The sequence below is a fragment of the Penicillium concentricum genome, assembly GCF_028827145.1.
Source record: "Penicillium concentricum strain IBT 3081 chromosome Unknown utg000001l_segment0_segment0, whole genome shotgun sequence".
Taxonomy (NCBI): domain Eukaryota; kingdom Fungi; phylum Ascomycota; class Eurotiomycetes; order Eurotiales; family Aspergillaceae; genus Penicillium; species Penicillium concentricum.
Genome location: NW_026622754.1, coordinates 6,886,452 through 6,910,462, shown reverse-complemented (window position 1 = coordinate 6,910,462; position 24,011 = coordinate 6,886,452). Strand labels below are relative to the sequence as shown.

At 48.2% G+C, this 24,011-nt stretch overlaps 11 protein-coding genes across 11 annotated transcripts; 7 read left to right on the top strand and 4 right to left on the bottom strand.

Moving 5' to 3' along the window:
* Window positions 1–776: 776 nt before the first annotated feature.
* N7517_002663 (putative oligosaccharyltransferase subunit ribophorin II) lies at window positions 777–1,808 on the bottom strand (the record flags this gene model as incomplete). The annotated part of the gene is made up of 4 exons (XM_056720393.1): window positions 777–1,016; window positions 1,069–1,353; window positions 1,408–1,606; window positions 1,663–1,808. 4 exons carry the CDS (start codon window positions 1,806–1,808, stop codon window positions 777–779), a joined length of 870 nt encoding a protein of 289 aa, XP_056584528.1.
* Window positions 1,809–2,340: 532 nt separating this feature from the next.
* N7517_002662 (putative GPI-anchored cell surface glycoprotein) lies at window positions 2,341–4,182 on the top strand (the record flags this gene model as incomplete). The annotated part of the gene is made up of 1 exon (XM_056720392.1): window positions 2,341–4,182. The coding sequence occupies one exon, from the start codon at window positions 2,341–2,343 to the stop codon at window positions 4,180–4,182; it is 1,842 nt and encodes a 613-aa protein (XP_056584527.1).
* Window positions 4,183–5,750: 1,568 nt separating this feature from the next.
* Window positions 5,751–6,200, top strand: N7517_002661 (uncharacterized protein; the record flags this gene model as incomplete). Its single annotated transcript, XM_056720391.1, has 3 exons — window positions 5,751–5,899; window positions 6,010–6,074; window positions 6,148–6,200. The coding sequence occupies 3 exons, from the start codon at window positions 5,751–5,753 to the stop codon at window positions 6,198–6,200; spliced, it is 267 nt and encodes an 88-aa protein (XP_056584526.1).
* Window positions 6,201–6,708: 508 nt separating this feature from the next.
* On the bottom strand, window positions 6,709–9,411 carry N7517_002660 (putative regulatory protein Ral2; the record flags this gene model as incomplete). The annotated part of the gene is made up of 1 exon (XM_056720390.1): window positions 6,709–9,411. One exon carries the CDS (start codon window positions 9,409–9,411, stop codon window positions 6,709–6,711), a length of 2,703 nt encoding a protein of 900 aa, XP_056584525.1.
* A 1,821-nt stretch (window positions 9,412–11,232) lies between these two features.
* On the bottom strand, window positions 11,233–11,559 carry N7517_002659 (uncharacterized protein; the record flags this gene model as incomplete). Its single annotated transcript, XM_056720389.1, has 2 exons — window positions 11,233–11,354; window positions 11,457–11,559. The coding sequence occupies 2 exons, from the start codon at window positions 11,557–11,559 to the stop codon at window positions 11,233–11,235; spliced, it is 225 nt and encodes a 74-aa protein (XP_056584524.1).
* A 915-nt stretch (window positions 11,560–12,474) lies between these two features.
* N7517_002658 (peroxiredoxin) lies at window positions 12,475–13,422 on the bottom strand (the record flags this gene model as incomplete). The annotated part of the gene is made up of 6 exons (XM_056720388.1): window positions 12,475–12,505; window positions 12,560–12,642; window positions 12,707–13,036; window positions 13,102–13,179; window positions 13,230–13,353; window positions 13,403–13,422. The coding sequence occupies 6 exons, from the start codon at window positions 13,420–13,422 to the stop codon at window positions 12,475–12,477; spliced, it is 666 nt and encodes a 221-aa protein (XP_056584523.1).
* A 1,576-nt stretch (window positions 13,423–14,998) lies between these two features.
* On the top strand, window positions 14,999–15,574 carry N7517_002657 (NAD-dependent epimerase/dehydratase; the record flags this gene model as incomplete). The annotated part of the gene is made up of 3 exons (XM_056720387.1): window positions 14,999–15,176; window positions 15,239–15,293; window positions 15,442–15,574. 3 exons carry the CDS (start codon window positions 14,999–15,001, stop codon window positions 15,572–15,574), a joined length of 366 nt encoding a protein of 121 aa, XP_056584522.1.
* An 859-nt stretch (window positions 15,575–16,433) lies between these two features.
* N7517_002656 (uncharacterized protein) lies at window positions 16,434–17,192 on the top strand (the record flags this gene model as incomplete). Its single annotated transcript, XM_056720386.1, has 1 exon — window positions 16,434–17,192. The coding sequence occupies one exon, from the start codon at window positions 16,434–16,436 to the stop codon at window positions 17,190–17,192; it is 759 nt and encodes a 252-aa protein (XP_056584521.1).
* Window positions 17,193–18,303: 1,111 nt separating this feature from the next.
* Window positions 18,304–19,011, top strand: N7517_002655 (uncharacterized protein; the record flags this gene model as incomplete). The annotated part of the gene is made up of 1 exon (XM_056720385.1): window positions 18,304–19,011. The coding sequence occupies one exon, from the start codon at window positions 18,304–18,306 to the stop codon at window positions 19,009–19,011; it is 708 nt and encodes a 235-aa protein (XP_056584520.1).
* Window positions 19,012–20,199: 1,188 nt separating this feature from the next.
* Window positions 20,200–20,448, top strand: N7517_002654 (uncharacterized protein; the record flags this gene model as incomplete). Its single annotated transcript, XM_056720384.1, has 1 exon — window positions 20,200–20,448. The coding sequence occupies one exon, from the start codon at window positions 20,200–20,202 to the stop codon at window positions 20,446–20,448; it is 249 nt and encodes an 82-aa protein (XP_056584519.1).
* Window positions 20,449–21,698: 1,250 nt separating this feature from the next.
* On the top strand, window positions 21,699–23,166 carry N7517_002653 (EVE domain-containing protein; the record flags this gene model as incomplete). The annotated part of the gene is made up of 7 exons (XM_056720383.1): window positions 21,699–21,818; window positions 21,913–22,114; window positions 22,175–22,243; window positions 22,304–22,555; window positions 22,613–22,630; window positions 22,695–22,811; window positions 22,871–23,166. The coding sequence occupies 7 exons, from the start codon at window positions 21,699–21,701 to the stop codon at window positions 23,164–23,166; spliced, it is 1,074 nt and encodes a 357-aa protein (XP_056584518.1).
* Between the last annotated feature and the right edge of the window lie 845 nt (window positions 23,167–24,011).

Sequence of the window (24,011 nt, the reverse complement as noted above, 5' to 3'; positions counted from 1 at the left end):
TGCGTTGCAGCTTTTTGCGGAGCTTTGAGCGGAGGTCCCGAAGTCGCCTTGGCGTTCGATCTTATCGTACGGCCTGTTTTTGCGACCGTTCCGGTGTTTTGCCAGCAGAACAGTCGAGAATCCTTGGCTGATCTATGAGCCAGAGTATACGAGTTATACGATCTAATGCCTTTTTAAAGTTTAAAAAATTGCAAAAATGGTACAAATGCTCAAGGATATTGAATAAGCCCTCATTTCATATGGTGTCGGTCGAGAGCAAGGCCTGATCTCCAAGGTAGGCTTGCATACACATACCATCCTGAGTAGGCGGTAAAGAAAGCGGTAAGACATCTAGATATATCAGCGTTTGTGCCGCTAAAACATGCCCAGGTGCCCTGCCTTGTGACGTCAAAGGAATATGTACATAGTCAACAAACAGCTTCCTTGGGAATATGGATCTATAGAGACTGCCTGAGGCAGAGCAACTAAGTGCTGGTCTAATAAATGTCATGCTGAATGTTAAACTGGGTTTCGCGGAGGGGGAGCATATGTCGGCGCGGCTGCGTGTCTGGGACCTCCAACCCAACGGACGATTTTGTAGGGAGATGATTACGTTTGAAAATCAGCGAGACTTTTGTGAAGTTTCAGTGGGAAATCTATAATTTTGCAACAAGATACTGGGTATAACCGCAGCTAAGATATAATACCACTGGAACCTAAGACCACACAGCAGTTTGGAAGCACCGTGAGAGGACCACCAGGACCACGGCAGATAAATTTACCTATGTTCCAGAAGTTTACCGGAGACCAGCAAGGCGCCGGCCCTGCACTTCACCCAGCGCACGGCTTCCACTAACAAATGCGATCGCACCGACAGCAGCCATCGCGGGGAGAACCTGGAACAAGTTCCACGAGGTATAGTAAAGGAAGAAGATTCCTTCAAATGCGAACAAGGATCCGAGGAAGACGGCGTGTGAGAGAGGGGCAGACTTGAGTGCGGTGGGTAGGTGGTTGATGTTGGCGCCGAGGAAGAGCCACTAGAGACAATCTATAAGCAACGTTGTTGTCACAAAAATTAGATTGACTTACCAAGCCAGCAAGAACGGGAATAGCAGCGCCGACCATGGCGACAAATGCCAGGGTGATGGCAATTGGGGGGCTAGACGCAGAATCCTTGAAGATATGGTGGATCTCGGGCTTCTTGCCGTATCGCTCAGTTTCAACGGTCGGCACAGCCTCTTCGGGGTTACGATCAATCGACAACTTGAACACAGAGCTGTCGTAGGCAGCGGAGCTTCCGAATCCGCCAATGACAATATGCGCATCAACTGGATCGGATAGGGAAAGGAATTGAATCGGCAGGTCTTTCTGGGTCTGGAGGGCATGTGTTAGTTGCGCCACGGAAAGTCGTTTTCGGAGGTTGCATACCAATTCCACCCTTGACTTGCCATTATCCTTGACATTAAAAGGGTAAGAGATATCCAATCCAGTCTGAGCATCCTTGAGCAAAAGGAAAGCTTGATCTGGCCGCTTTGGAGAGCTGTCTTCCTGGGCTGTCAAGGTGACGCGTAGGGTATCGGTACCGAAAAGGGAGATGGGCTTGGAGAGCGGCTTGGATGCAACAAATCTATTTTGAATATGTTGATTAGGTTCATGTACCTCTATTTTGGTCAAAATGCATACTGTTCCTTGAAACCTCCATTGATACCAGCACCTTTTGCTTGAACGGCCACGGTGGCATCAGTAAACCCCCAAGCTGTGGCGGCGGCGCCGGGGATGGCAGCCGCAGCCAATAGGCAAAATGGAACGGTGGCCTGCCACATATGCATTGTGAAAAAAAGAACTAAAAGAAAACAGAACAGAAAACAGCTGTAGAGAGCTCGGGGAGATGATGTGAGGATAGAGGAGTTGCAGAATAAGGCGGACAAGTGAAGCCGATAAGCGCCGATCAACCGTAGCCCTAATTTCTTTTCTGCTCGACCTCAACATCTTCCATCACTTTGTTTCGCAGTATCTGCCACAAATACAACTTCAACACCCGCCTAGTCCTTGCCAGGTTGTTTATGAACCCTTTAGAAATTAACTGCGGATGGGTGTACTTCTGATTCCGTGAGTTCTGCGCCTATACGTCGGGCCCTAATTCCCAACTTCTCCCTTTCCGCGCACCGCGGTCTTCTGACGTCGACCGTACCCTTTACCTGATGATCCCCATATATCCTTATTCCCACACCCTAGTTGCCTATTATTGGAGGTATTATCTAGTCTTCCATTTGTACAGTTCAGTCGCTCTATTTACCGCCTATTGTATTTGCATGAATAGATTATACTGACAAATTCCGGACCATTTAGCTTTAATTCACGATGCCTCCCAAGAAGGGCCAGCGTAAGTCGATGCCTGCGCGCATCAATAAGGCACCTACATTGACACCTTCTCGGCGCTCGCCCCGAGTACCTCCCCCGTCAAAAAGTACAAATGAGAGCGTTCAGCCCGCCAAAACGTTGAACCTTACATCCGCCTCTCCTCCAGACAATTCTATCAATATTCGTTTCTACACTCCAACCCCACCTGTTCCAAGTCCTGCTTCACGGGGCACATCCCCAGAAACACCATCTTCACGTCGGCGAGCCTTTCAGTCTCGTCCGTCACGTCTTTCAACTGTTCACACTCCAGCCCTAGAAGCCCCGGCCACCAACCCGGGGAGTCGACGGACGAGACGAACAGCTGCACTTGAAACGCCGAAGCCAGCAGTCTCGGATATTGATTTTCCAGATAGCACTGGCAACCCCAGCTGGACGTTTGACCAGTACATGGGTAGCTTTGAATCAGAAGGAACAGTTGACGGACCCTCGAGCCCCACCAGTGCTTCCGACATGCGTAACTCATCCCGGGTTCGCAAGCCCACCATGAGGGCCATTGAATCTTTTGAATCATGTAAGAAGAAACCTCGCCGCAAGAATACGATTATGTCAACCCCGACCGAGGAAACTCCTGCCCCCGTGGCTACCGTGGTGACCAAGGTTGTGAAGAACAATGTGTCCAAGAAACCCATGAAGACAACCAGAAAGTCAAAGAGAATGTCCAATTTGAACATGCGAAAGAACGCAATCTTGATTGGTTTCGATATTGACGCAAAGGTGGCTGGCAAGAAGCTCTATGACTTGACTGTGCAGGCTCTCAGCCCTGAGTTTACCCTCCCTTTGAATTTCCCTGTGTTCTGGGAGCAGCAGCGAAGTGAATACTTCCGCCTCCAAGATGAAGAGAAATATGGCGTCGACACGCCAGCCACCAAACCCACCTCATCGAGTGATGTTGATGTTGATGTTGATGTTGATATCGATATGATCAACCAAGAACTCCCGGCACCTGCAATCTCTCCTTCTCCTCCAACTCCACCCACCGCAGTCACCGACGGCTCAAGCATCTTGAGCTACAAAAAGCAGTCTGACACCAAGGTCAGCAGCGATGGCTGGATTCAGACTGGCTACGTCAACTCCAGCGGCGAAGAGGTTGCTTTGATTCCCGACAAATGCCACCCTTATTATCCAGCCCATACTTACGGCTACGAGGGTCTTCCTTTCCCCCCGGTGCGCGCCAGATCCAGCCAGCAAGCTGAGGCCGATATCTCTCACAGCTTCGCTCCACTCATGGGAGACCGTAATCTCCCATCCGACGCGATGTTCCCCTTCGTCACTGAAAATGTCGAGGAGGAGAAGGCCAGGGCCCTTGCTCGGGCCCCTGCGCCAGCCCCTGCGACTAAGAAGCCCCGCGCCCGAAAGCGCCGTCAGACCGCGGCCGCAGATGCCGCCGACGAGCCCGCTGCAGCTGCTCCCGCCACTACTACCGAGACCGGTGGACGCAAGTCACAGCGTCGCCGTCGCCAGACCGCTCCTGCTGTTGCTGCTGCCCTTTCTGCTACCTCTCCCACTTCTCCTACTTCTCCTACTTCTCATTCGACTACTGCGACAAAAGTCCAGTCTTCGGGCCCGGCCGCCTCCGTCGCCCCCGCTGCCACCGAAGGCGATAAGCCTAAGGTGCAGCGGCTCCGGTTGACCTTGAAGCCGGAACCCAAGACTGAGACCTCCGGGAATGAGGCCTCTGCTTCCAAGCAAGCCCCCGCCGTGCAGTCCCCTTCCTCCCCCGCCCCCTCACGTGCGCCATCCCCCGCACCGACCAACAAGCGCCGCCGCCGCCGGGGCGTGTGAAGCCCCAATGAGGGCAGAATGAGGTGTTTCCTGCCCGGCGTAGGCCGGGCGATGATTCAGAATTCGGTCGCTTTTGTTTTGCTTTTTTTTTTTGTATGATTACCAGCGGGCGTTTCAAGCGTGTATGATTAGCACCGCGGGAGCATTCCATGGAGTTCACCATGGTGAATTGTGAAATTTTCAGTTGTCTTTGTTGTCCATTCGTATTGCTTCACTTTGTAACTTCTTTTCTCTCGTAGTCTCCTTAAAGGGTAGCCCTGGTAAATTTGTTATATCACGCAGATAGCCCTCATATCTCACTGAATTCCGCTCACTCTTGGCTTACATCTCAGTTAGATTTGCTTTGAGCGACGATACTAACATTCTATACTGGTGACAATTGTGATAGCTATAATGTACACACTTTGGTCGGACTTCACTCTCAGATAGGGCGGTGTCAACTAAACTAGAGAACGACCGAAGCTACACGAGGTTTTATCACACTTGGTTTTAAAATAAAACATTATACTATGTCTTCCTTGCCATTTGATCTACGATATGGCATCTTTGTTTTGGAAAAAACACAAAGACCTAACGACACGTCGAGTCGGAAAGATCCTAGATGAAATGTCAACTTGAACTCATACTTAGAAGATAAATCCTGATGGTCAAACTGACAGTCGATTAAATCTGTTTAGTTAGACAGTCAGGATCAATAGGTGCTAATGATCCGAGGTCAGGCACGATGATTGTTCAGCAAGACTATAGATGAACACCAAAGATGCCCATTACAAACAACACGCATAAAGAATAGTACATAGTATACTGCATACCCAACCCTATCATTCCAAAAATCTAATGGCAGGCAAATCAAGGCTTCGTTGTATGCATTGTAGTTTGCTTGGAAATTGGTGTGTAGTTAAATGTGATAACAACTATTTATTCACAAATCATTGACCTCCTTTCTATACTAGTAATTATTGTAATTGCTCAGATATTCTTCCACCTATATAATATATCCAATCATCTTCTCAATTAATCAGAAAACTAAGAATCCTAGCCACCTAAAAGACGACTGTAAAAAGATCAGGCATTTCTTCTTAAATCTAGAAACTCACACTTCAATATGTCCCCTAGTGACACTGACTGCCTAGATACCATGGGTATAGTATGGATATTAAGCGAGTTTCATGAACCTGGATAGTAGTTCGTAGATAATATGAGCTTAACGGGATTGTGGTAGAGATCTATACCTCGGTGTAGAGATCTATACCTCGGTAGAAAAAGAACAGAAAAAAGATGTCTCTACATCATTTCTTGGTGCTTTGCAGATGGCTTTGCTCTTAATTGCCATTTAGTTTACATTATCTATCTACTTCATAATAAATGGTTGTAGCACAGTCTATTTTATGAACTACTCCCCCTAATGGAGATGGATAGTTAACTAGTTATAGTGATGCCTCAGGCGCCAACACCTCCCCGAATCTTCCGCCACAGAATTCACATCCTCCAATACACTAATCAAAACACGTAACCACGCCCCTACAATTTCATTTATGCTCAAATATATCTAACAAACGCCAAGAATAATGGCAGCTCCCAAGGACCAGCACAGATACCGATCCGTGGACCCCCAAACCCGGCCTCCACGCCCAGTCCGGCAACCCGCTTCTCCGCGGCTCCCCAAAGGGGTGGATGATATTCGGCAGACGAAGGAGTACAAGGCTGCTGCACGGAGGTAGGTGCCATTATTCTCTGTCTTCAATTCCAATTCAGTGTTTTGCTTTTGCTTCTGGTTGGCGAATGATACCTGCCAACAATGAGAAAGCTAATCATTTCTGTTTCTAGATGGACAACGACTATTGTCGGACTACCCATTCTAATGTACACATCGTGGATCCTTTATGAGCGAAGTGAGTTCTTTAATGCCCAGGCAATCCTAATCTTCTCTTTGATTGTATATACACTAACTTATTTCCCCTTTAGTCTATGGTGGCAAGAGTCCCAAGCGGCTTGGAGATCAGGTAAAGAAGGACTGACTGATGTACTTCTCTCTCTTTTTGTCCTTCCGAAAGCGGAAACATATGTACGATCTAAACCAAAATGGTGTTTGAGAGGGTTTTCAACTGTAAATGAGACGTCCCAAAAGAATCGGTCTCTTCTCATCTCTAGCCAAAGCAGTCTCTTTAGGAAAAAGAAAGTCATAAATCCGGTTTTAATGCATTTCATTGCATTCATTGTAAACCCCAAAGCCCAGAGTCTCAGTATATATCCATGGCTGTGCGTAGGCGAGAACAACCTACCCAGCCCAAATAACAAACAGAAGAAAGGTACAACATCCAGATGCATCCCAATTTTGGAAGCTCTCCTAATCCATCCCACATTGCCAGCCTGCTGGGGTGAAAAGCAAGAAGAAAAGAAATATGTATAATCCAAATACGGTATCTGGAAGAGATCATCTAAAAAAAAACTAAGTCCAGAAGGATAAGGCAGAGAAAAATAGATCGTATAGGTGTCACAGCAAGCCAAATTAGCTCCAGGCAACCATCAAGTGGCGACGCCTTGGAAAGGAATGTGGTGTTCGCCCGAGCCAGCCGACGGCGGCATAGATATCGAGCCACTGCCAGTGCTGGCGGGCTTCGAACTACGCTCGCGCATGCGACGGCCCTCCATGAGACCACGCAAGCCGCGCTTCTGGAGACCGATAACGCTGCTTAGATCACCGGTCCAGAGCTCACGTTGGGGGCGACGCAACTCGGCGTCTGTGTCTCGGCGGTGATGGGTAGAGCGTGACTGCGAGCGGGACTGTGAGCGGGACTGTGAGCGGCTTTCGTCGCCACTGACCCATTCGGAGTCGGACTGGCTGAAACTAGCACTGGACGCGGATGTCGCTGTGCTTGGGTTACTAATGGAATCCTCGCGGTCGCGGTGGGCGCCGCGCTGGCGCGAATGTTGGGAGACACTGGTGTCGATGCGGAGAGATGGAATACCGCGAGCGAAGTTGGTGAGATCGCCCGTGCTGCTTGCTGCTGACGCGGAGGCAGCACCGTGCTCGGTGTCGGACGAGTCTGATGTGAGTGCGCCGTGTTGGGAGTTGCTGTTCTCGCCAATTGTGGGTGCAGCGCCGTTGTTGCCAGTATAAGCTCCGTTCAGAGCCTCGAGTGTACCTCCTGGCCCACCATTGAATCCAGTGCCACGGCCACCTCCAGCAGCCATAGCAGCGGCGTTGAATACAGCAGCGGCGTTGCGCCCATCGAGGACTTGGTGGAGTCTTTCGACGGTGGCTTCTAGTAGTCCGTCGATCTGGTACGGGCGTGCAAGCTGTAGAAGCGAGCAGAGAATTTGTGGTGTGCAAAGCGAGGTGCCTGCAGATGGAAGCGCTGAGGTGTAGAGGTATTGAACCAGTACTTGGAGAGTCAAAATAGTATGGGGGAGGTACAGCACACGCGGTCGGGAGGTTGGGGCGAGGCTGTGAGCAGACGGAGCTTCGAGGTTCTCGAGCAGAGATTTCGAAGGTACAGAGTGGTTGACAAGAGTTGTTGCATCGGAACCTATTGAGGGAGTGATGGTGATACTCGAATTGCGGCTCGGGTGCATCTGGGCTGGACGAAGAGTTCCGATGTCTGCAATACCTCCATCCGACGACTCACGGAGTAGTTGGATAAAGTAAGGACCCCAGCGGCGAGTCAAGACGCGGGAGTTGACGGAGATACGTTCTCCCCCCACAGCCTGCAACTCCATGTCGGCCATCTCTGGCAAAGATTGCGCGAGCTTGCCTAGCTCATCAGATGCGGCCGACAATGGCCGGCCACCTGATGTCAACTGCACTAACTTCTTCTGCAAAGATGCTGGAACAGAAGATGAGCTATAAGACTTATATCCCGAGGTTGGAGAAGTGCGACAAGGATTGTTGTAGAGTCCAAATGCCTCCAGCTCGACCAGACAGACGTGCGAGAAGTTGATTCGCCGGTGGTTGTAGTCATCGACAAGGCTTCGCTTCCGGTGTCCAAGAATCACAAAAGAATTACGGCGAGGCCAAAGTACTCCTCGGTTCCAACTACCTTGTCCAAATACTGATCCTCCGGCATCAATACGGCCCCAAGTCAATGTCTTCAGGTCGAGGGCCCACAGCGCATATTCTTGCTTTGATGAAGTCAGGTAAGTACCACTTACAACGAAGTGGCCGTTGATAATGCCACCGTTTGGGAAACGCAGTCCCGGAGGGGATGCTTGGCTCTGCATCGGTCGTTCGACAAGGCGTCCGTCCGGCAGGCGTACCTGCAGCTCCAGCTTGACATCAAGGAAATTGTAGTTGGAGTATATCAGCATAGGGCAACCTGGCGATTCAGTGCTATCTTGAATCGGCTCGTGTTGATCGCGATCTGGGGCTGAGGATCCAATTTCGGACACATCCATTCCCACCAGAGGAGCTACAACACTGCGATAAGCGCCGCAGCTCCTTCCCAGGGGGCTAGTGTTGGTCCATTTGAGACTGCGCAGGTTAAAGACACTGATTTGTTCGATATAGTGATTGGAACTATCCTGGCCTCCGACCACCACCATCTCTGCACCTCCGAAGCCGTCAATATCCACGCCAAGCGTACCTTGATGAGTGGATGATTCGGGATTATTGTGGATAGCGGATAGTGGTGCACTGGCAGATGTGAAGCAAGCACTCGATGGCAATATTGTAGCACAGTGTGCATAGCGCCCCTGAGGAGATTCATGGGCAGCAACACGAGTCCATGCCCGCGATGGTACATCGAAGATGTGAATATCCGACATAACCACGACTTCCGATTGTGACTGCGTTTGCGGTTCCGCGGGGTTCTCGGGATCCTTTGGCGTACTCGGTGCGGGTGACATGCCTCCATAACAGACCAACTTGTTATCTCCCAAAGCACATACACTGTGGAAGTACCGCGGGGGTGGAACCTCTCCAGCCGGCTCGATTCTCGTCCAATGTCGTCGAATCAAATCCAATTCATAAAGGTCGGAGGTTAGTTGAGGGCGGCTGCGCGAGAGGATCCGGCCTCCGAACACGTATAGCTTATCCCCCAGTATTGTCGTAGTGGCACCGACAAGAGGACGGGGTTCCTTGCCGGTCGTTCGCCGCACATTGCACACCAGACCGGAGAGGTTGATAGGGCCAGAGGTAGACTGCTGGTTCAGAGACGGAGAGGCCCCCGGCGCAGAATCCTCTCGCCCTGTATCCATATACCCCAAACTCGACTGACTTCGCGACATCATGGTGGGCGAATTTCCTGTCCGCTTTCAACGGAGACGATCGTGTCGGTAGCCGTTGACCCCCTGTTTCAGTTCACCCAGTATCCCTCGCATGCGACGAGGCGTCTGGTCTCGAATGCGTTATTCTCGGAGAATATCCCCGGCGCTGATCGTAGGTGTGTCCGGTACGGCTCGAAAGGGTCGTTTGTGGGGGGCCGAAAAAGGGGTGGTTCCCCGCGACGCCGCAACTTCGGATTGATGAACAAAAACTGGACAGTGCAAACTACTGCCGTTCGTATCTTGGATGAGCGCACAGTCCTGTCCGAAGTGTCAGCCGTCGAGTTTGGAGATCGGCACAAAAAATGTTTACCGCTTTTCTTTTAATACATGTGGCCCCTCCAATAGCCTTCAAATCATCAGGTTGAATTTTATATCTATTTTATAGAAATGAGAAAACACTCGATCCTGTCTATAGCTTTTTGAAACAGGATTCTGTTTAAGGCACTCTTCAATGAGATGCACTTCAATACTGTAGAATATATATAGTTGGGTCTAATCTCTATTTGCTCGCTGGAAAAACAGACCTCGGCCTCCATTTAAGGTAAAAAGAAGGAAAGGAACCAAGTCCTGGAAGCAACTAAGCCGTCATCTGAAAGTCCGCTCGCGTCAACTTGTTGCGCGGCTTTCCGGGGGACAAACATGACGAAGGGAGTGGTTGTGGCCAAGGTAATACGAGACACCTGACATGCGAAACCAGCCAAGAGTGTATATGTGACTGCTTGGGATTGAAGCATGTGAAACCCACTTATCGTTGTACGTACTAACCGTTTGTTGTGCCTCGGACATCTTCACTCTGGCATAATGAAGGTGCTAGAAGTTGTCAGCAAACAACCGTCTGGTTACTCTGGCTCGACACATTTCTCGCCAGGGGTGATATAACCACGTAACACTATCCTCCCTTGCTGAGGGTTGATCTCAAAAGATCGGCATAGTCTATCGGCAAACACGCAAACTTTCACATGCACGCCGGCATCCTCGAACCAGCCGAATATCTTGTCATGCATAAGAGGGCAGGTTGTGAGTCTACTACACCCGGAAAGAACAAGGATAACTGAACAACCGAGGCGTTTAGCCTCGGCCACGAGGCTCAACGTATACGTTGTATGCCTAGCGCGAGGACACCATGCCTCATTGGCACCGTGAATAAACGCAAAGAATATAGGAAACTGCCCCCAATTGTGTTTTACTAGGCGACGTGTTAGGCTAACATGTATTGCGCACTCTCAAGGAAGCTAGTCACCGCAGCTATAGAGTTGGATTTATGCTAGTCCATTTATCATAGGAGAGAGCCTGGGGTGCACAAGGTATATGGCAAGATTTATCGGAGGAGTGAAAGGCTCTGGGGCTTGAGGTGTGAATTCATGGTGCATGTGCGCATACCAAGGTCTGTTGTAAGACGATAGTGTGATGTGGTTCAATATTCCGTTGGACACTACGGTCAAAGGATTGAAAACGAACACGGTGTGCATGAGGTGTATGATATGACGGATTTCATGGCAGAATAACGGCGTCACAAGGTGGAGAAGTGATCAGGGAGAATATATAGATGTACATACCATGGGATCGAGGTCCATGACATCCTCGGGGGCCGCATGCTGTTTGGTATTATCTATTTCATTTATATGTTAATAAGCAGGCGCGAAGAGGGAATTGCGACAGGATACATAAGCATAGGCAGATGAAAGCTTCGTGCAATTCCCATCCATTGGAAAATGCAGATCAGGCAACTGGAAACCGACCGGTAGGGCTTCTGGACAGGGGGATAAGAGACAAGGCGGTATTGGTTTACGTACTGGACTCCTTCTTGTTGCCTCCATTTCCGGAGCGCTTCAATGTTGCGAAGCATACATAATAAGTCCAGCGTAGTCGGGATCTGAAGTTGCTGGGCAGACCCATATATTGGCAGCCTGGAAAGCATTGTAAGAGAGTCAGAGAGCGAGGCCCAAAGGTAATAAGCAGATCAAAAAAATCGATCACATAACAAATAATTGTCCGACTAGGAAACTTACGTGGTTGGCCTTGGCCCGTTGCCGGGTCTGTGGGCATTTTCTTGGTATTCCCATTATGGCTAGGTGGGAGTGGTGGACAGGAGGTGGCTTCGACGATGGGCATTTTCACCAAGTATTTCAAACAGGATATCCCTTGTGGCGAAGCCCTAGGCGGGAAGTACTTCTTCCCCGAATCCTCGCTTTCGCCAGATGTAGCATCGCTACGTTGGAAAAGTGCAGATTGCTTGACTGAGCTGGGAACTTCGACTTTTGAACACGGGGTTCCATCGCGGAGGATATAATCTGTACTCTTATTGAATTGCGATGGCAATCCGAGATTTAGAACGAAGAGAAGAGAGAAAATGGGAAATGGGAGGGAAAGGCGAAGGGATTTGGAAGGCACTTGACAAAAGATGCTCTACAGAATACTTTGAATATTGCTATCAAATTGCGCCTTCCAAATAACTCGCATACATAACCCCTTTTCCCTCTTCCCTCTTCCCTCATCTCAAATTTCCATCGCAATTCTGATTTGCTGGTATGTTAAAAAGCTGTCGAGTAAAGTTATATACTTGGATTTCTCCGAGTTAAACCAAGGTTTCTTTTTGTATCATCGAGTGCTTTTTTTTGTATCATCCTTTACCAACAAGACATGCCAAGCCGCATAATCGGGTGCATATTCACAATCCCTAATAAAAGGCATATTTTGTGTTGAGCAAGAGTTTGTATTTGGGCGTGGTAACCCTACATCCGAATGGAGGCAAGGTTACTTAGGGAGAGCTGGGTATCTCATTTAGATTGACTGAATGTCAATTGATTTGATTTGAGTACAACTCTGAACTGCACGTTGCTTCAAATGAATAATTACAAAATTTGCCCAAGCTGTCACCGAGAACTATCATACGCTACGGACTTTCCATGACATATTGCGATTCCAAGCAAGTTCCTACGAGAGCACATAATGAAAAGCAAAGGAATAACGTGAGTAGGTTTCATTAGAAATGTTTTATCTTTATTGCATCACATTATGAGACCCCGTTTAGTCCTTAAGAGTGGTGAAGCGAAGATAACTATATCATGTTAGTATCATCTGTTTCATATTCAGGTTGGACAAGTAAACTCACGGCTTCACTTCACGAATCTCGCCGAACTTCTTCTTAGCATCCTCGGTGCTAACAGTTGGTGGCACAATAACGTCGTCGCCCGCCTGTGATTGAGTCAATATGATACTTCGCATAGTTTCAGGGCCTGGATGAGGACGGGAACCATACCAGCCAGTTAACAGGTGTGGTTACACCTTTCTTATCACCAGTCTGCAAAGAGTCGACCACACGCAAAATTTCGGCGGTGTTACGGCCGGTCGAGGCAGGGTAGGCCATGATCAGGCGGATCCTCTTGGCAGGGTCGATGATGAAAACGGAGCGGATGGTGAAGGCAATGCCCTTGCTGTCGACATTTTCCAAATCAAGTTGGTCTATCATCTGGTAAAGGAAAGCGACTTTGCGGTCGGCGTCGGCGATGATTGGGAACTTGACCTGAGTGGAGCCGACTTCATTGATGTCCTTGATCCACTCGTCGTGGGAACTGAGGTCATTGGCACTCTGTAAGAGAAGGAGAATGTTAGCTAACGCTTATGATTACCTATGGGCAGATGGTAGGAACTTACCAATCCGATCATCTTCACTCCGCGCTGATCAAACTCATCCTGCAGGCGGGCGAAGGCACCCAACTCGGTGGTACACACCTAATAACGGTTAGTTGGAATATATCAAGATTATTTGAGATTTAGCATACCGGTGTGAAATCGGCCGGGTGTGAGAACAGAATGGTCCAGTTATCACCAATGAAGTTGTGGAAGTCAATCTCGCCCTGGGTAGTAAGAGCTTTGAAGTTGGGGGCAATGGAGCCCAGACGGAGGCTGAAGGACGGGTTAGCAGTAAACAAGAAAGTGGGGTTGCACAGCGTACGCAGGAGCGTTGTCAGCCATTATGGATAGGGGAAGATATGAAAGAATTGAGGAGAAATGGAGAAGAAGTCAGGACACAGCTTCAAATATATATCTACAACAATGGATGTGATCACGCCATCGTATATAGAGTATTGAATTTGGACTGTAAATTGGTACATGTGGTCATGTGGGGGGTTTGAGGGGTACCTAGCCCTGGAGGTACTCTCCGTATTATATAACCCCCCTTGGCTATAACATATACACGCGTAGATTCCTTGTGTTTCCTTACTTTGTTCACATCATTTTTTTTTCTCTATTCCTATTGAATTCCACAGTCTAAAGAACCTTCTGATAGTATTTATATAGTATGTCGACAGGTTATCATAGCCAAGACCTGGATGACGCAATCTATACCATTTTATACGAATATCCCTATCAGGAACAACGGCAGATTTCCAAACTCACTTGAATAGGTCCATGCACGCTTATATCTGCCCCTCTGATTGTCAATAATCCAACAATCCGAAATATTTATATAGATTTGAATTGGGCTTAGATGAGCATAGAAAACCGAATAAATGTTAATTACAATTACCTAAATTAGTAATCTACAAGGCATGACTACCTAGGTAGCAAATGGGCATAGTTAACTAATTGATTAACATGAAGATCCTGGAGTGGGGACTGACCTGTGCATGATTTATGCCTGATTCTAAACCGGCCGAAATTGGAACTGAATCAGGCATAATTGAGGCATCAACCCTGGAAGATCAGGCACCCAACCCTTGGCCGCTAACTCACTAACTATACACCTTCACAGACTGAGCTTCGTTCCTTCCCACCACTTCTCTCTTTCCAACTTAGTTTGATTTGATGAAGCAGTCTTTCAGTGTCATGAGATCCAGCGATCAACACTTGCACCTTCTCCGTGAATTGATGTATCGGGGCATGTAGGCCTGGGAGGGTATGTCGGGGCCTTCGAAGGGCCCTCTAAACAAGGGGACTGATCTATATGGCTTCTACCAGTATTCTGTATTTGAATAGCTGATTATTAAATGCTCCCTATCATTCTGGTTGGTCCTGGTCATATTGATAGAGTATCTGCTTGGGATAGGAGCCAAGCTTCGCCAGATAATTATGAACTCAAGTCTAGCATTGTTCTCCTATCCTGAGCATTGTTCGGCACTGAGTGTTTATGTTTGATTTCGTGATGTAATTCAGCTGACTTCGTATATAAACTGCTGATAAAAAATAAGTCACACCTATCACCCCACTCCGTAAGATTCGGTCTAACATTCTGGTTAACTGCTATCCATATAAAATCGGCTATATGAACTACATACTAGACCAAGCGGGATACTATATAGTAACAATGCATCCTCCGCTTACATTGCTACTGATATCTATATATCTCCAGCTTTGTGTCGAGCGCAACCGCAGACTCCCTGTCAAAAACTGACAATCTGAGAACGCTGCGAGTCACTGAACGCAAATCCCAGGAAACTGGGTGAGCCAACTGACAGCAACCGGCAACAACCGACACCATTCATCATCGCCTCCGCATCTCCTCCACTATAGTGCAATCTCATCCATCACCGAAACGAACGACAAGAAAATGCTCGACGCCAACTTCACCTACTCTAGGGATCTCTTCCAGGGGTGCAAAAGCCAAGATGTTCGCTTCATCTACGCATCGTCCGCCGCCGTCTACGGAAACAAACCTACCTTCACAGGGGGAACGCCAAGCGAGCTATTATGGACGTCTATGGATACTCAAAGACGTTGTTCGATGGGTATGTCGTCAATAACGCTGACGCCCTTTATCTTATTAGCAGGAATTTTTTGACGACTTCAGCTGCCTGTGGTTGTGAGAAATATTCCTTAAAATACACCATTGCTGCAGGCGAGCGGTATGTCCATTTCCAAAGAATAACATAATTCAACATGGCACAGTTCACTAACAAGGAACGTAAGGCCCTCCCGACTCATAAATAGCTTTCCCAACACAATTCCCCACCTGCAATGGCAACTTAAACCATACAATATAGCCTTTTTCAGTCTGGTTGTAGTCCTTATCCACAGACCGCCTGGCCTCCCATTCAGTGAGAACACCACACTTGGAAGCAGCCTCGCGAAGAGCGATTCCACCATCTGTGATCCAGTCATCGCTAATGATTGTGAATTTATGTGACCAACCTTTGTACGCTTTCTGGCAGATGCGCGCGTAAGGGTTTGGAACAGCATCGGTTGTGGGCTGAGTGCAGCATTGGTTGTTGATGATATTGTCTGGACGATGTCAGTACGAAATCCGTGCGTTAGGGATAGAACGTATGGATATGGAGTGGATACTTTGACCGTCATAGAGGCAGTCGTCCCCCTTAAAGTAAACATCGCCATAGTGGGACGGCCAGCTGGCAGTGAGCTCACAGCCAGGTTGTAAATTAAAGTGGTAGGGATCGTTGCCTTCGACCTTCGCGTATATCTTTACTGTAGTGATGTCCGAATCGGAGCGTATGGCGGCTTTTCCGATAGATTAGCTTTCTTTTCCGGTTATAAAGGTCGAAATATAAGCGGAAACTCACTCTGAGTCCAGTCACGACAGAGCGGTTGATTATTGACAGAGATGCAACCAACCTCATTGTGCTGCAGTTTGTGTCAGCTTTCTATACTGGTATACGGTAAAATTTGGGGAGACACCCACGATAGTGGTTCCTTCCCCTCTAGGGGCCACTGTATTAAGGGACGTGGGCACTGCTGGGCTTGTGCTAATTGCTGAACTGGAAGTGCGCGCTGGTGGAGTGACACTCCACGCTGGGCCGGAGCCGGTGGTGGGTTGAAATCTTGGGTTAAAGATAACTGTGAATTTAGCAACGTCTGTCGTGACCGTCATGGAAGTGGAAAGAGAAATGTGCCCAGATACCGCGGAGCTCGTCGTGCTCGAGGAAGAGGCATAGGATGTGCTAACATCCACTATATCTTGGATATCACTAGATGCCGGGTACATTTCTGGAGTCAACCACGAAGGTAAGGAGCCAAGAGGTATAATCATCATGCCAGCAGCATCAATAATAACGGGAGTGGCAACACCGCCCACCATTACCGTGGCAGCCAGACCTGCAGCAGGGATTATTGGCAATAGAGCGAGTAAATCATCAGAGGCTTTCTCCTTAACGAAAGTCACACTCTCGGCAGGATTCGATGGATTGGTGACGATGGCCTTGGCGGACTCGGAGGTGGGAATAGGAATAGGAATGGCAATCACCGCGATAGCGCTTGTTGCAGATGTACTAGACGGCTGCGTCGAAGATGAAGCAGAACTCGAAGAAATTTTAGAGGTTATTGGAGCAGCAATAGGGAGGAACGGGACTGCGATAGAGCTGGAGCTTCTGATACCCGATGTGCTAGCTGACGACAGGGGGGCAATGGAGCCGGAGCTCGAGCTGCTGATGCCCGATGTGCTAGCTGACGACAGGGGTGTAATGGAGCTGGAGCTGGAGCCGGAGCTCGAGCTTCTGATACCCGATGTGCTAGCTGACGACAGGGGGGCAATGGAGCCGGAGCTCGAGCTGCTGATGCCCGATGTGCTAGCTGACGACAGGGGTGTAATGGAGCTGGAGCTGGAGCCGGAGCTCGAGCTTCTGATACCCGATGTGCTAGCTGATGACAGGGGGCCAATGGAGCCGGAGCGGCTAGCATCCCGTGTGCTTGATGTTGATGATGCCTGGCTGGGAGCACTTGCGATTGTAGATGAAGTGCTCAGTGAAGTGGTTGACGAGGTGCTTGACGAAGCGCTTCGACTCCAATGGTAAGACGATGAAATAAATCCAGACGGATGTTCCCCTCGCCTATGCTCATACCCACAGACGCCCTGCAGGAAGAGACTACAAATAAATAGCCACACAGACACTTGCATCTTTTATGATTTTCTTTTATGATTTTGAACCAGACAAGAATGATGATATTGCAAGAATAAATACGTCTCCAATATCTATACTATGTAGTCTTTTACTTCGTACATGCTTCTATTGGGAACCCTGAATTAGTCTAATTTAGAGGCGTTCTTAGGTCAATGCAACCTCATCCCAATTAAGGTATTGGCCCTATACATACACGGCTCGGACCTCTGCCAATTTTCTTTAAAGCAAATCTGAACTCGAAAGTGCACATACTTGGCGCATAAACCAGATCGACGGGGGGTGATGTCAAACATCAGATATGGTGTAGACTCATGGAGTGTGAAAAGCCGTCTAGAATCAGGCATCAGACATGCAACTTCAATTTGACCCCTATGCATTTTCGCAAGTGGGTCTTCCGCAGAGTGCGGGACGTAGCGGGACCCACTTTTAATCGCAGCTGTTCTTAAATTGACAGTGTATATTGCATATACATATGTTGTAGGTAGTTACTGCAGGATCACTGGGGGCGAAAACACATACATCGTATAATGCCCAGTATTCTAAGTCTCGGCTGCGCCACTTCTAAGCGATTCTTGCTGTTTCAGAACAGCAAAGACCTTCATTTTTTGTATCTGTGCTCGATACTCTGACTATTGACTTACGTTTTAAAGCCGGGTAGCTTACATCGTACAACTCGAAGGAAGGACCATCACGCCACTTCCAAGAGATTCAGGATAACAGTGATGATTTTCCTTTCCTGTATGCTCCGTGTTCCGTCTCTTAGATAGGCATATGGGTAACCATAACCTAGTGTTTGTCGGCTTGTGTCTTAAGGTCGGGTATAGGCAAGGTGAAGCGAGGGCCAAGTGCCCAGATATAGAGGTAATATGAGTAACAATAATTATTCCTTGATTTCGATTAAATCTGAAATTACATCTAAGAGATGCTGAATTAGATACAATATAAGACACCTAACCTCCCCACCTACTGCTGGAGAAGTTCCACCTCATTGTCCCTTCCAACTATGCTGTCCCAAGTCTATCTTTTACTTCTCCTGCTGCTGTCCTCTTGGGTAGCAGCTTCCCCTGCTCTCCCCAATCCACGTTCCTACCCGCAGCCGACACCTCACCCATCTCCTCTTGAGAAACGTGATGATGGAGACGTGACGTTTCCAGCCAGTCGATGTGACTCTCCTTGTATAGTCAACTTTTTCCCAGTTACTACGGTATTGACTATCTCTGCTCCAACTCAGACTGTCTGGGTATCGATCTTCAAGGAGTTTGTGACCTTTAACTTTCCCGCGATCACCACGAGCACTGTTTTGCAACCAAGTGCTCAAACATTTATCAATAATGACCCGGTTGCAACCCCAACAATTACACTCTCACCAGCGGAGGTGGGAGTATTGACAATTTTCGGCAATGAGGACACGCACGCCTACCACCATTATGAGAGCATCGCCATGTTTTTGAATTATATGGTCGTTGACGATGGTCCAGTGGAGTATCGGGAACTTCAATATACCCAGTATAACTTGAACAACGATTGCGCGCTCATCACCATGGCTTATTTAATGGAAATATCATTACAAGATCTCCTCACCTACACGGGACTGGCGCCTCCGGGAGCAGATCGAGATGGCCTTTTCCCCGCGGAGATACAATTATGGCTCCATCACACTGGCCGAAACTACGCGCAAGTGCATAGAAATTTTCCTTTCGGTGCTCGCTGACTAACAATTGAAATAGAATCACACCATATTCATATACCCCTGAGAAAGACCTAAACTACATGATGAATGGCCTTGGTGTTAAGAAGCTTGGGGCTTGCTTCAGGCGGCATGACCTAACGGGGCATTGTGTTGTATGGGAGAACGACAGGTTCTGGGATTTCCAAACTGCAGATGCGCCATTTCCCTATATTGAGGAGGCTGGTGTCCCGGTCACGGACTACCTAATCCAGCGCGAGTATATCCTTGATAATGAAGAATTGGAACTAGTTGTGCCATATATCTTTTGCATATATTAACAGGCTTCTGATGGAATGATTGGATCTGAGGGAGAGCGGATATAGTGATCTTTAAGGTCCATCACGACAATACATTGAGACCGCCATTGTGACTGCCTTCATTTCTGATACGCCCATCGTCAGAAAATGGTTGGCCTGATTTATTTTTGGCAATTATGTTTCCTTTTACCTGTTTTCAACAAAATTGCATGCGCATGACGAACAAGGAGGTGATCTGAGGTACGGATATACAAAATAATTGATCTTAAACACAATTAAACAATTGAATAAAAATTATAATAGACACCTGTATATAAGATCATTTACATACCAGGCCAGGGGGTATTGGCATCTCCACAGCTATAAACATTGAAGTTGCTTCCCAGCCCTCGAAGTAATATCCTGTCTACCTTCCCCGGGCAATATGTGTTTTAATCTGCGCATGCGTAGAGTTGTAGTAACCTTGCCCTTTCAAATTGACGACAACTCGTTCTACTCGATTGTTGTGTTGACCATGCTTCACTTAGATTGTTGTAACCCCTCGACATCAGCCTTCTTTAAGGTCCTTCTGTTGGATTGCCACAACCATATCTTTCTAATAGTCAGACATAAGTTATTTTACAACCTCGTCGGATCTAAAGAATGGTGTGTAAGCGAGATAGATCTCGCTAAGGAGTAATGTAAAGGTACACTAGTTTTAGGTATAAGTTTAGGTGTAAGGCCTATCAACTAGGTGAGATATAATGACTAGAGGACATTATCCGGTACATATATATAGTGGGGCTTGCATGTACTATACACATACATCGTATGATGTATATCTAAAAACACGTATGGACTACTACCTCTATGTATAATACTACGCTCACATTATGACATCAAGGAGAATCAAGCTCCCCCCCCCAAGCTCAACATGCAACGCCCACTTCTTCATAGGTGGCTCGCTATCCGGTCCTCACATGGAGACTTTGACTGGTACCACCGGAGGTTTAACCATGAGGATGCCAGACTGAGTTGCTCTTGCGGAATAAACAAGAGGCCCGAACACATTGCGCTCTGCCGCCTAACGAAACGCCGCTTCCAGCAGTGGCCTCGCCGCCCCTCAGCCCGACCCTCGAATAAGAGGGAGGCCGTCGCATACCTGAAGTCACTAGAACCATAGGAATTCGCTGAACTCCTACAGGTCACCGACTTTTACACCCGCATCTGTAACCGCTAAAGGTGATGCCCGGCAGTGACATCGCCGGATAAAACCCCAACAGGCGCTCTACACCTCTCACCACACCTCTCTCTCTCTCAGAACCCCCTTTCCTTTGTTACCGAACCCACTGTCCTCTCACCTTTAGCCCCTGGCCTCGAGCAACTCAGCGGGAATCACCCCGCGCCAAGAACCAACGCCGGAAGGCCTGAACAACCTGCGCTGAACAATCAAGCGCCGATGGGAAACCATCTTCGAATCAATCTGCATACATTTCACATGTCGGAGAAGGACGGGCAGCCAACCGGCGAAGACGCCGAATCATTTAGAATGAGCTGCTTTCTATGGGCGCACAATATGTGCATAACTCCATAGCTTAGCACGTCTCTATAATCCATGGGAGGTCACAGGAGCACGGGCTTCGCCCATGTTCCGTCGGACGTTAAATACTAGGATTACTCTGAGACACTTCGAGGTAACTCTGACCAACAAGTCTACTTGACTTTATCCACTTCTATTTCTCATTATGATCTTAGATGTTTGATTGATGTAAGACAGACATATTCCAAGCTTCACTACCATTGCTGAGATTGAGACATGATATATACAAGTTGCCTACTCAGAGTATCTAGGCAGACTATATATCTCCCTCGCCCATCTGAATATGTGCAGCACATTCTGCCTCAAAAAATTGAAACAATTCTCAACATTAACATGTATTTATCCAAAATATATTATTGCCATCATTATCATACTGACTTTCTTGAAGAAAGAACATTGACCAAGTGGCTTAGATTTGATAGCCGCGTAAAAGAGACAGTGCTAAGAATTTTGTGTTTGGAGAGATTCAAATATGCCTCAAATATTGATGATCATCCGCGCTTGAAGTTAATGAAGAGATTTTGAGAGGATAGCGATGTCTTTGTAACTCTCAAGGTTATCTACCTAGCTGTGTACTTTGGAATGTTTTTAGTGCTGATCATGATCGACCCCATCACGTGCGACCCCAGACCCACATCCGCGTCAAGCTCAGTGCCAAAACATTCCAGGAAGCTACGCTTAACTTGATATAGCTTCTTCAACAGTTCACGGGAGCACAACTCCATTGATTGTACAATCTCTAATTAGCTTTCTTACATTTACTTTACTACATTTCTTGCATATATTTGCTTCCTTTCACTTTCACTCAACCAGCGCAAAACAATTGAACAGTCATGCCACCCAAGCGCAAGTCTGAACGCGCTGTGAGCGCAAATGAGTCTCTTGAAACACCTTCCAAAAGGCTCCGAAACACTGTAGATGCAACCCCAGTTTCTGCAGCATCGGCTTCAGTGGTAAGTGCATTATGCAGGGGCTGATCGTCGCGTCCCTGGCTTCTCCACTCCAACCGTTGGAACCGTTGACACAGAGCTGACATCTTTGGAACAGGTCGATGCTACACCCCAGACAGGCGAAAAGAGAGGTCGTGGTCGTCCGCGCAAATACCCCGAGAGCTCGACTCCTAAGCCTGCTTCTGACGCCCCTAAGCGTGGCCGTGGTCGCCCACGGAAGATTGTTTCTGAGCCAGAACCTGAGGTTGTAGCTCCAGCAGGCCCCAAGAGAGGCCGTGGACGCCCCCGCAAGGACTCAGGTATGGGAATGTACTGACATATTGTGAGTGGTGTATGCTGACCTTGCACTGTGTTATCAGGCGATGCGACACCCGTCACACCGAAGATCAAGAAGAAGGATGGCCGAGGACGTCCCCGCAAGGACACAGGTATGGGAATGTACTGACATATTGTGAGTGGTGTATGCTGACCTTGCACTATGTTATCAGGCGATGCGACACCTGTCACACCGACGATCAAGAAGAAGGATGGCCGTGGAAGACCCCGCAAGAACCCTGTGCCAAATGGAGAAGCTGAAATCATCGAGTCGAAGGTCAAGCCTACGGTCGATATCATCCCTGAAACTGGCCGCTCTTTCTGGTTGATGAAGGCAGAGCCTGAATCTCGCCTAGAGAAGGGCAAGGATGTGAAATTCTCTATTGATGACCTAGCTGCTGCAGATGCACCCGAGCCTTGGGATGGTACGTTTAATCTGTCTCGCACGCTGCATGTGTGAACTGTTGCTAATACTTGAATAGGTGTGCGCAACCACGTCGGTATGTTGTCCTCATTGAAGCCATGGTAGCTACGGCCACAAGAATTATACTCACTGTGAACTAGCCAAAAATCTCATGCGGGATATGAAGAAGGGAGACTTTGCATTCTTTTACCACTCAAACTGCAAAGTACCTGGCGTTGTGGGAGTGATGGAGATTGTTCAGGAGCATTCCACAGATGGTTTGTCGCCCTCGAAACTATACTGTTTGATCAGATTGCTGATCCATAACCTATGACAGAGTCCGCTTTCGATTCCAAGCACCCATACTACGACCCGAAGTCCAAGCGAAATGATCCCAAGTGGGTTGTCGTCCACGTTGAATACCGCCGCAGGCTTGGGAAGCAAGTCACACTCCAGGACCTGAAGTCTCATGGTCAGACCGGAAAGCCGCTCGAGAATCTTCAAATGATTAAGCAAGCCCGGCTTAGCGTGTCTTCTGTGACTCCGGCACAATGGAAATACATACTGGAGCTGGCAGGCGAGGAACCGCAAGAGGAGTTCACCAAGAAGGAGTCCAGTGCCGAGGAGGAATAGGCATGAGAAAACAAGCCGCTACATGCAAGCGATGCACAGAGTTTTATTCCATATAATTCTCCCCCAAGTATTTCTATCGATGGCGTTGCCGGTTGAGCATGGTTTATCTGCACAAACGAATTGAAGCTTATTTTACTTGAATCGATGTGTCCACTAGAGATATGTGCAAGGTATAAACTCATCATATCAGGCCGATTCTCTTGGATTCATTCGCAACTGCAGCCATGCCATTGCCATATGGGCCGATCGCGTTGATTTCGAGCAGACCAGTCCCCTATGACCGACATGTTACCCTGGTTTCGGCACGCTACGAATTCCCGACAAGGCACGGGATGGTGTCACATCGCTTTTGTCACTGCGTTACTTGCATCCCTCACACATGTGCGCCAAGTCCAGTCTACCGCGTTTCCAATATATGCGACCGTTGGCTCCACCGCAGCTGTGTCAGAATTCTCAACCATGGAAACACCCGTCGGACCCTGCGGGTTGATGCATGCGATATGCAAGGAGTCGCGGAAGACGGCCTGAGCATCCGGAAGCTATGAAATATTCGACGTGTTTGACGCTATGTATGTCCCTGCAGCGCTACAGCGCTGGGATGCCTTAGGCGTCAGAGAGAATATATTGGACCTCGGGTTATAAGCAGAAGTGAAGTGCTCCAAGAAGGGAATGTCTCCAACGCCGAATACGGACTGTATAGCCAACCAGAGAAGAAGAAGAATGCAAATCAAACAAACAAACAGAGAATGGAGAAATGTTGACTCGGAAGAGTAAGTCTATCCGGAGAGTGGAGCATCTTTATCGGCTTATCAGGCGGGGAGCTCTTTGGGTCACTTCCAACTTTC